The 10,845-nt window shown below is 50.3% G+C and overlaps 1 protein-coding gene and 1 long non-coding RNA gene across 2 annotated transcripts; one reads left to right on the plus strand and one right to left on the minus strand.

Annotated features, from left to right (window-relative positions):
* The first annotated feature begins 50 nt into the window (after positions 1-50).
* Positions 51-8,255, plus strand: COQ4 (coenzyme Q4). Its single transcript, XM_039861446.1, has 7 exons — positions 51-176; positions 251-382; positions 1,934-2,030; positions 2,500-2,602; positions 5,152-5,281; positions 5,710-5,803; positions 6,292-8,255. Exons 1-7 carry the CDS (start codon positions 107-109, stop codon positions 6,458-6,460), a joined length of 795 nt encoding a protein of 264 aa, XP_039717380.1. The 5' UTR covers positions 51-106; the 3' UTR covers positions 6,461-8,255.
* LOC120601646 (uncharacterized) lies at positions 7,586-10,797 on the minus strand. Its single transcript, XR_005652500.1, has 2 exons — positions 10,628-10,797; positions 7,586-8,507 (listed from the first exon to the last, which is right to left on the minus strand). It is a non-coding gene; the product is annotated as an uncharacterized LOC120601646 (long non-coding RNA).
* Positions 10,798-10,845: the final 48 nt, after the last annotated feature.

Genomic DNA, 10,845 nt, shown 5'->3' on the forward strand with positions numbered 1-10,845 from the left:
AGGGTCGAGTTATTTTGACCCCTCCGGCGCTCCGTCGCCAGAAAAGTTTAGAGCGTCGGCTTTGTCCCGCCTACCCCCCCGCGCAGGTCAGAAAGTCCCAGCTGTTATGACGACGGGGTTGTGGCGGGCCCTGCGCCCCCTCCGCCCACTCCAGTGCATCCCTGGGCCTCTCGCAGGCAAGTGGCGGGGGCGGGAAGGAGTCCTGAGGGCCACGCACACGTTTGACCACTGCCTTTTTCTTGCCCCACAGATGTGCCCCTCCGAGCCGCGAGCCATGGCACCGCCTTGCTCTACCCCGAACACATCCGCACTTCCCCGCTGCAGAAAGCGCTGTTGGCCGCGGGATCTGCCGCAATGGCCCTCTACGACCCATATCGCCACGGTAAGACCGCTCGTGCTCCGCGCTGCCATGGAGGCAGCAAAGGATCCGGGAGCGCCCTTGTTTTGGAAGCTTGGGCAGGTCCCGACCTCTGTCAGAGCTTTCGTTTCCTATGGGTAATTGGAAAATAGATTAGACCAGGGTACCCAAATTTGGCTGCGCCTCATGGTCACCTGGAACATTCGTAAAAATGCAGATGCCTGCGTCTCACCGTAAACTCTTTCAGACTTGGAAAGGTGCGGGAAGAAGGGGCGTGGAATCTGAGCTGCCTTTCGAAACGACTTTGGAGATATTATGTCATCCAGCCACAGTGAGAACCTCTGGACTAAATAGATTAATATCCACCTAGCGCATGATAACATCCCACTAGAAAATAACTTTTAAGAGGTCAAAGACCATGACTGCCCTGTTCCATTGTATCAGCAGCATTTTGGATAGTGCCTGGCACATAATAAATGCTCAGTAAGTGTTTCCCGAATGTATGACAACATCCTGGGATTCTATGATGCCTTTCTCATCCCTATAATAATAATTTATTATTATTAATTTTTATAAGAGTTTATTTGAGAAAAACTGATGACATATGCCAGGGAGCAAGATCTCAAATGCTCTCTCACCCCTCAGGATTCTTAAGTCTGGAAAGTACTATTACTCCTACTAATAAAAACAGTAATGCTAACTGATTACTGAGCACTTATTTTGGCTAAGTGCTTTATACATATGCATGTTTTTGGTTTCTCATATTAACCTTATGAGAAAGGTGTTATCTGCCCTTCACAAAGTAGAACACTGAGTCTTAGTGAAGCAGTTTATATCAGCTCACCTAGACAGTGACTGTACCTGGGCTCTAATGCCAAAGCTTGTACCTGTCGATGGAGACATGATATTTTTATGAAGAGGAATTTTCACACTAAAGGCTAATCAGCTCTTCTGTTTCTGTAAATATACTTGCTGCATAGGCTGCACTCAAAGACTCATCTTCCCTTTTGTTTGTTCTAAGCAACGAATGTAACCGCCTGTACCTCCTAGCAACTTCTGTGCTTTATAACTCTTTTATAACTGCCTGCAACCCATAGGAACTCCCGAGCTTTGTTACCATTTGAGGACAAATTAACCAATTAGCCCATGCCAAATAAGTTCTATATAAGGAATGTTGCAACTGAACCTCGGGCCCAGATCTTCAGAGCGGATCACTGGTATAATAAACCTGAGTTCCCCAACTCTCCGAGTGCTGCTTGGTTTCTCCCCTGTCCGATTTTTGCAACTTTTCTGCAACAGTTATAATGGATGTGAAAGTGATTTATAATCTCTTTAGAGCACCATGCTAACCAGAGCCACCTCTCTCCGGTAGATTAATTATATAATACTAATAATTACAGATATATTGAGCTGTAACTTTGTGCAGGATGATTTGCTAAGCATTTAACATGAATTCTCATAACTAAGAGGAAGATCTCATCCGTATTTTGTCATTTAGGAAATTAAGACTCAGACCAGGTCAAATAACTTACCTAAGTTCATAGCCTCCATTTGTCCTCATGTCTTTCCTTTCAGACATGGTTGCAGTTCTAGGGGAGACCACAGGACACCGTGCCCTGAAGGTCCTCAGGGACCAGATGAAGAGGGATCCAGAAGGCTCCCAGATCCTGCAGTAGGTCCTAGCCCTGCCTTGGGGGGGTTAGGAGCATTTTTTGGAGACCCTGCTCGCTCTGGAGTCACATTGTGTCAACCTTGTTCCTTGAAGGAACTCTTCTTGATATCCTGGCTCTGGATGGCTGCACAGGCTGGGCACTGCCCAACTCCAGGGGTGCCATTCATATAGACACTACGATGATCCCTGGGTACTATCGTATGGTGACCTTGGCCCAGTTCCATCCATAGGGCTCTGTCCCATAACATGTGTGGGCTGTACCATCCACCCCTTCCTGTACCGCCCTTTGTGAGTGCCCTGATCACATCTGAGGCTGACTGGCCTCAATTGTGCCCCTGTGGGTGGGAACCATGACCTTAGCTTGTGGTAGTCTAGAAGATGCCCCATTGCCACTCTGCCCCTTTACCTCTCACACCTCTACCTTTGTTGGCACCCTCCTAATACTTAAGTCCTAACTTCTGCCTCGTAGGCAGCGTCCCCGGATCTCTTTGTCCACCCTCAACCTGGGCAAGCTCCAGAACCTACCTGAGGGCTCCCTCGGCCGCGAGTATCTCCGTTTCCTGGATGTGAATGTGAGTTTCCAGCTTCTGTGCATTTGGCAGTCACCAGGAAGGTTAGATGAGTGGAATGGGGGTGACATCTCAAGGAAAGAAAAGCAGGTGTGCTTTCAGTCTCTTGTGCCAAAGCTTTGTTTTTTCTTTGGCACAGGTAAATGGGCCTGTAACATCACTGCAATTGATAACACCAGGCAGCATTTGTTAACCTCTTATTGCATGCCAGATGCCAAGGAATATTTAAACCTAGGTCATGCTGTTAACTGCTTCGCTGTGTCCTGTTTCAGAGACACTGCTTTTCCTATGGTATGACAAGTTATGGCATTCTGCAGCCATTCTAGCATTCTACTCACTAGACGCCAGTAGCACTCCCGTAAGTTATAATCACCACAAATATCTCCAGACAATGTCCCCTGGTGGACAGTTGAGAACCATTGCTCTAGAAGGATATTGTCCTTGAAAAAAATAACCTGTTTCCCATACTCAACTGATACTCGTCCATGCCCTATTTTATACCATATCCCTCAGATTTCACCCAGATGCAAGTTATTTAATCAGTGGGAAACTCACCAGGGTCATCTGCCCCAAGTGTCACCCCAGGAGGGACAAGCTGCTTCTGAATTTTCCCCAGAGCCTTTTGTCCTGTTATTGTGGAGAGGATGAGACAGCCAGGGCCTCCCTGGGCACCTTGCCCAATCACAGCCCTAGTTGTGGTAACAGCCCTAGAGATTATGACTCTTCTAGAGGATGGAAACCAGCAACCCAAGGAGTGTGAAGTAACACCTTTGCTCCAGAAGAGATTTAGATCAAGGTCCCAGGTGAGGCCACACTCTTTGAGGCTGATCTTGGTAGGAGGTGTGGTCATCCTTGTGGCACTAAGATTACAGGCTTGGGCTCTGGAGTTAAGAGTAGTCCCAGTTAGAATCCTGTCTCCCTTCCCAGCTTTATAGACCTGGACAAGTCAAATGAGGCTCAGATTCTTTATATGAGGAAAAGGAACCTAATGTTTATCTTCCAGGGCACTTATATGGCTTATTATTAATAGATGTTAAAGCAACTGGCTTTGCAGTCCAACAGACTATTTCGAATCCTGGCAAGTTACTTTATCTCTCTGATCCTCATGTTTGTTATCTGTATCTGAGGGTCATAATAGCATCTACCCCCCAGATGGTGATGAGGATGAAGTATGATAATACACGTAAAGGACATCATACAGGGCAGGCACATAGTAGGGACTCGGTAAATGTAGCCTCTAGCATTATGACCACCTTCAGCCTCACAAAGGAAGGAGAACTCTGTGGAAGAAATCAAGGCCCGTGACCCAATGAGGCCAATGGACACAGACCATAGCACAGAGCTAGCAGCCCCAGAGCAATAAAAACATCAAATCTCTCAGCCTCTGGTCAGGCTGAGGCCATGCTTTGGGTATAGGAAGACCAGGCTATTCCCACTCTGTGCTACTGAGGACTCAGGCAGTAAGTGGATAAAAGGACAGTTGACATCCCTACCTAGGAGTCAGAAAAGTGCCTGGAACTAGCCTTTTCCTCATGCATTCAAGAGATGTTTCTTTATCCAGGCCCTAGAGATAAGACTGAGCAAAACAGAGCCAGCCCTGTCCTATGCAAATGAGAGGTTGCTGCAGCACTGTTCATAGAAATAGATAAGAAGCCACATAAGAAATTTAAAGTTTGCTACTAGCTACTTTAATAAAGCAAAAAGCAACAGGTGGAATTAATCTTAATAACATTTTGTTTAATCCAATGTCTAAAATATTATTTCAACATGCAATCAATATTCTTAAATGATTATGATTTCACATCATTCTCATACTAAGTCTTGAAATCCAGTGCGTATTTTCATGTACAACATTTCTCGATTGGAACTTGTGGCGAGCATAGGTCTAGGAGAGAGACGTTAACAATCACATGCACTGAACATCATGACACAATCACGTCGAATGCCACAGAAAGATACAGGATACTACAAAAGGCCACAACGTGGGCCTGATCAGTCCGAAGGTCAAGAACGGTCTCCCTTTGGAGGGGACCCTTAAGCTGAGTCATAGATGATGAGCAAGAGTTATCAAGGTGGAGATGAGGGTAGTTGGGAGAGAGCACCCTAGGCTTTTGCTTGTGCTAAAATTTTTTTTTTTAATTTCTAATTGTGGTAAAAACAAAAACATAAAATTTCCCATCTTAACCATTTTTAAATGGATAGCTCAGTAGTGTTAAGTAGTTAAGTAGTGTTCATATTGTTATGAACCCAACCTCCAGAGCTTTTTTATTTTGTAAAACTGAAACTCTATACCCATTAAACAACTCCCACTTCCCCTTCCTCCCCAGGCTTCTGTGCCATGGATTTCAACAGGTTACACAGGCATGTGTGTGAGTTGGGGTAGGCTGAGAGGCTGCCAAACCCTGCCGGAGGACTCCCCAGTTGGCAGGCGTAGACAGAAGCAAAATCTCCAGAGAGTTCGGTGGGAGTGGTTGGTAGAGTAGAGGAGAAGCTGGCAGGTGGGCTTTGGGAACTGTGGGGAAGGGGGTCTAGGGGAAGTTCACGGTTGTCAGAGGGTCTCCCCGGACACCCGAGCGCCTACGCGATTCGTGGATGACGAGGAGCTAGCATATGTGATCCAGCGGTACCGGGAGGTGCACGACATGCTCCACACCCTGCTGGGGATGCCCACCAACATCCTGGGTGAGTGCTACCTTGTCACCTGCCTCAGCGGGGAGGAGGCTGGCGGCAGGGTGGGGGGGTGATCTGCGTTCAAGCCAGGCTCTGTCTTCAGGGCCAGGGCAGGGTTCACCTGTCTCTGCCACCCGACTCCAGCATCTGAGCTCCCTCTTCTGACCCCCTCAGAAACTCCTAGGGCCTGTAGGAACCAGCCTGGATGTGGAGTCCTCTGCGTTCTGACTTCAAGCTTCTTTTCCAGCCCTTGTTTCCTTTGACACTTTTCTCGGTCCTTCTCCGCCTCTCCAGGCCAAGTGCCCCAGGGCCCAGCAGCCTAGCCTGGGTATGTCTAATCCCTGGCAGGTTCAGAGAGGAGCAGACATCTCCCTGTTCTCTGCCATGTGTGCCACTGGCTTCTCTTCTGGGCCCTATTCATCTCTTACCCTGCCCCCCAGGGGAGATCGTCGTGAAATGGTTTGAAGCTGTCCAGACCGGCCTGCCCATGTGCATCCTGGGTGCGCTCTTCGGGCCAATCCGACTCAGTGTCCAGTAAGTTCTCAAGTGGCCAGGGCTCCAGGAAATGGAAGAGCATGCAGCCTTCCTGAGCAGCCCATGGCGGAGGCCAGGGTGGAAAGAACCGGGTGGAGAGGTGAAACTGACGTGGCATGGGGTCTCCAGGGCGTTGAACGAAGCTGGACGTTGCATGGACCTTAGGGTCTTTCGGGTCATGATGACGCAGTCAGGGGTCTCTCGGGCCCGGCCTCAGTCCAGGTCATGATGATGCAGTCAGGGCTGGTGGCGGTCTAGCATCAGTTAGCCCTCGATTTAAACCTGGGCGTTGGCATGTTCCAGGTATGTGGCTCTGGGTACAGGATTTTAACATCACTGAGCTGCTGTTTCCTCATCTGAAAAGTGGCAATAACTACCTTCTTTGGTCTGTGTGAGGACTAACTGAGAAGATGCACGTTGACTGCTGGGTACATAGCGTACCCGGCCCTCAGGGCCTAACATTTTTTTTCTTCCCTGCTGCCCCACAGGCACCTTGAAGTCTTGGTCACGGAGCTGATCCCATGGGCAATTCAGAATGGGCGCAGGGCCCCCTGCGTCCTCAACCTATACTACGAGCAGCGCTGGGCGCAGTCCCTGAGGGCCCTGCGGGAGGAGTTGGGCATCACAGACCCCCCTATACACGTGGGTCGGGCCTAGGCCCTGTGCCGCTGGGCCAGGAGGGCCCGCCTGGCTCCCCACCCCGACCCCTACCACTTCCCCAGCGGGCAGAGGGCTCCTTTGCCACTACCTTTTGATTGTTTTCTTTGAACCCTGACCATTGGACATCATTTATCAGAATTCGTCCTGACCACTGCTGAGTGACTTTGAGGGCTAACCCAGGAGGGAGCAGGCAGTGGGGCTCCTAGGGGAGCCGGGAGCTGCCCGAGAGAACCACATGTGAATAGGAGTCAGTCATCCCAGCTCTTGCAGGGATGTCTCAGGTCCGCAACCCCCGTTCCAGACCCCTCCCTGCCACAAGTGAGGACTATACCAGTTCCAAAGGCCAGAGAAAGAGGTCGATGGGAATAGGAAGCTCTGTCTCTATCTGAATAAGCTCCATCAGGTCATGTGCCTGCTTCTCCTGCCTTCACCCAGTGCAGGCTGACTCTTGAGCCCCAAAGGCAGATGTCCCTTCCAGCCTGTGTATTAGCTGCCTGCCCCATCTCCTCTGGTCTGAAATCGGGTAGACTGGGATTTAAGCTCCCAGCCCCTGCACGGTTTTCCAGCAGAGAGACTTGGGGCAAATCCTTTTCCCTCAGCTCATTTCATAATCAGTGCCAGGGGGAATAAAAACCACCTGTCTCCTATGGTTATTGTGGGAGTTTCGTGAGTGCCACTCAGTACAAAGAAAGGTTTCATTGGAAGAAGCCAAGGGGCTGGAGCAATCGTGCTATTGTGTTTACCTGTGGAGGAGGCAACCGTGAGGCAGGTTTATTTTAGAGTGGCAACCAGGTATTTTCCTTGGGTCGGAGCCAGGGAGTGCAGACAGCCAGGGAGAAAGGTACTGTTGACAAGTGGGTGGCCCTGTCAACCACATGAACCAGATGCGCTCCCAGAATGTCAGCCTTTGAGTCTGGGAGAAGCATCTCTTCGTGTGGATGGGGCAGCTAAGGCCCAGAGATGGGCAAGGAATCTCCTGGAGTAACTAGAATACAGACTGCAAATGCCTCCTGTTTGCTTTTCCTATGGATAACAGCTACGGTGTACTTACAGCTGTACTAAGTGCCAGGCAGTGCCAAGCACTTAGAGGCTTTATCACACTGACATCTCCAACAACTCATGGAGAGAGGTGGTACTATTTTATTTTACTAACGAGGCGATAGGAACAGAGCTAAGGCTGGAACCAGAGGTGTCCGAATACCTGCTCAACACTGCCTTCCTTGTGCCTACCACATTCCAGTCCAGGGCGCCCAGTGACAGAGGGAAGGTGTAGGAGGCTGGAGACCAACCGTGGAACCTCTTTTCAAGAGGGAAGCCTTGTCCAAACTCTGAATTTCTGCAGAAAGAGGAAGGGATTAGGGTGAGCTCCTCACGCCTCATAGATTTTTGCAGTATAGGCCACCTTTCTGGACCTGCCAGCTGTTTCCATCGCTTGCCAGAATCCCAGACACGCCCATCCCCAGGTCAGTAAAAGTCAACAGTGTCAAAGTTGAAGAAAGATTGGACCCAGATGGCCTCAGCCCAGCTTGGTAGCCCACCTGCTCCAGCCCCTTGGTGCCCCCATGACCCTGGGCCTTTACGGCGTTCAAGAGACAGGTGCTAAGCATCATGATTACCTGGGAGTGGAGTCCTGTCTGCAGATCATAAGGTGGCATTTTTGTCACCAGCTCACAGCTGGAGAAAAATTACTGGCGATAGCTACTACTTAACTGAGTTCTTACCACGGCCCATGAGGCTCTGTCAACTCCTGCCTAGAAACTTCCATTCATCTCAATAAACCACACTGGCCTTCTTCCTGTCTTTGTCCTCAGGTCATTACATAGCTCTTCGTCATTCATACATGTGCTCAAACGTCACCTCAGAGGCCTGCCTTGACCACCCCACCCAAATCCCCTTCCCCTCCGTCACATCGCCTTATTTTCTTTGGAGCGCTTACCACTCTGACATTTATTTCCGAGTTCATGGCCGCTCCAAGAGGGCAGGGTCCTTGTTCTTTCCCTTCCATGCTGGGACAGTGCTTGGCACACAGCAGGGGCTGCTTCACCTTGAAGGAATGGAAGTTGAACCCCCACGCTTTCCTGTCCCCACAGCGTGCAGGATCGTACTCGGTCGGGCCCCACAACCTCACTTCATGAAGACCCTGGTCTCGGGTTCGCGGAGGATCCTAGGGTCACACAGCTCGAGTATGGTGGAGCAAGCCTGTCCCGGGACGCACATGTCCTCTCCCAGTAGCCAAGGGGAAGCTCCCTCTCCCTCTGCCTAATAAAAGGCATATGTAGCTGACCCCAGAGTAGTGTTTGGGGGCACAGGCTCTAAAGGCAGGCAGACCTGGCCCGCCACTGACCAGCTCTGCAAACTTACAGTAGTCACATCGCCCCTTCAAGCCTCTGTCTCATCTCTAAAATGGGGAGAGTACATGCCTATCTCACAACAGTTCCACTGTGCATGTGTGGTGCTTTAACACATAGTAAGCACTCAGGAAACAAGCTGACATTTTCCAGGAAGGCCCTTTGAGGCCTCTAAAGTCATCCGGTACACAATAAGCCAGAGGTATTTATTTTGTACACACCCAGAGTGGGTGAACTTAGCTCAGAGGTCATTAATGCCACATGCAACTGAATGTTTATGGGGTGAGCACCTACTGTGTGCCAGGAGCCAAACCACTTCAGCCCTCTGGGGAGGTTTAATTCAAGTAGGCCAAATGTCAGTCTCCGGTAAGTCCAGAGATTCAAGTGCAAGCAGGACAGATGGGGGTCATGTCAGTGGAAAGGAGCCCACTGCGAGGTCAGCCTAAGCTCAGCCTGTCCCACAAATGACAGCACCCAGCTCCTGTCCTTCTGAAGAACCCTCAATGGCTCTTCACTGCACTGGGATAGACAGCCTGGCTCATGAAGGCCTTTCCATTTACTTCCCACTACATGTACCCTGCCCATGTATCCTGATGCACAGGCCCACTAGTCTTCAGTGATTTCACAAATATCTTGAAAGCATTTGCCAAATGCTGGGGGTTCTGCAGTGATCAAGACAGCTGCATCCCCCTCCCTTGGAGCTGAGCAATTATGGCAACTGAGGGCCTTCCATGTGCCACTCCTGTGTTAAGAACTTGACAAACGTCGTCTCATTAAATCCATACCCAGCCCCAGGAGGCAGGGACTGTGATGACTGTATCCCCTCCTATAAATCAGGACACTGAGGCTTCCTGGGGAGAAGTGATCTGCCCAATGTCTCACAGCCAGGGCTGGGAGTGCAACCCAGGTGTATCAGACTGCAAGGCAAAGGAGACATCACAATAATGTGTGGTGGGTGTGAACAGAAGTGCAATGGGCACTTGGTGAAGAAAAAGCTATTCTAGTGTCCTACTCGCCACCCGCCCTCTCTGTGTGTCCAACTAGACTCTAAGCAACTTGAAGGCATACTGTCTCGTTCCTTCTGTGTCCCTTTGCACCTACTCCTCAGGCCTGTTCCAGTGTCTGGTGGGGTAATGGCTCTCTGGCTTCACCAATGTGACTAGCCTAGGCGGAGAAGAGGGGGCTGGTCACTACCGCCATCCTCCACATTCTCACTTGCCCTCTTTGCATATGACCTCAGCAGTGGGTGAAAATAATCATATTTGTACTCCTCGATCCTGATATGGATAAGGTCAGAGCCCCCAATTCACTCTCCCTGTCATTCATTCAACAAACATTCATTGAGCTTCTGTTATTTGTTAAGCTCTAGGGTAACAATGAGGTAATCTTCATGTCTAGAATTTATAGGTGCTTTGCAGTCAATGAGCCTGTAGGCTACAATAACGTATCAAGTGCTAATTCAAATGCTCCCCGCGATTCTCCACACACACCCTATGCGGTAAGCATTATTAGTATGTCCTCATTTTTATATATAAGAAATGGAGGCTTTGAACTTTCAACTGAGAAGCTGACCCAAGTCTTTTGGATGCCTATAAACACACTACCACACTGCCACCTGAATGTAACACCCATATGGAGGTAGTGCTCTAATTCACCTAGGTCTCCCAAAAGATACACCCTATATTCTGGAAGAAATAGATCCCAATACTTATCAGACTAAGGGCTCCGTATTCTCCGCCAACGTTTCGGGTGAGGGCGCTCTACCCCACGTCTGGACGCCCGGGGACTTGGGGTTGGGGGCCCATACAAAGCCTACCGGTCTGTCTGTTCCACACCCTGGGGCAAGTCTCCGTGGCTGGGCGGGAGTGTGCCGCACGGACTACAACTCCCAGAGTCCTGCGCGGGGGCCCCGCCCGAAGCCGTCGCGCGCGCAGAGCGGGCTGGGCCGGGCGGTGTCCCGCGCGCTAAGGTTGCGCTGCGCCACTGGATCTGCAGCTTGCCGGCGGCGGGGAAGGCGCGGGAGGTGGTGTTGCT

The sequence above is a fragment of the Pteropus medius genome, unplaced genomic scaffold, assembly GCF_902729225.1.
Source record: "Pteropus medius unplaced genomic scaffold, Ma_sr-lr_union100, whole genome shotgun sequence".
Lineage (NCBI taxonomy): Eukaryota > Metazoa > Chordata > Mammalia > Chiroptera > Pteropodidae > Pteropus > Pteropus medius.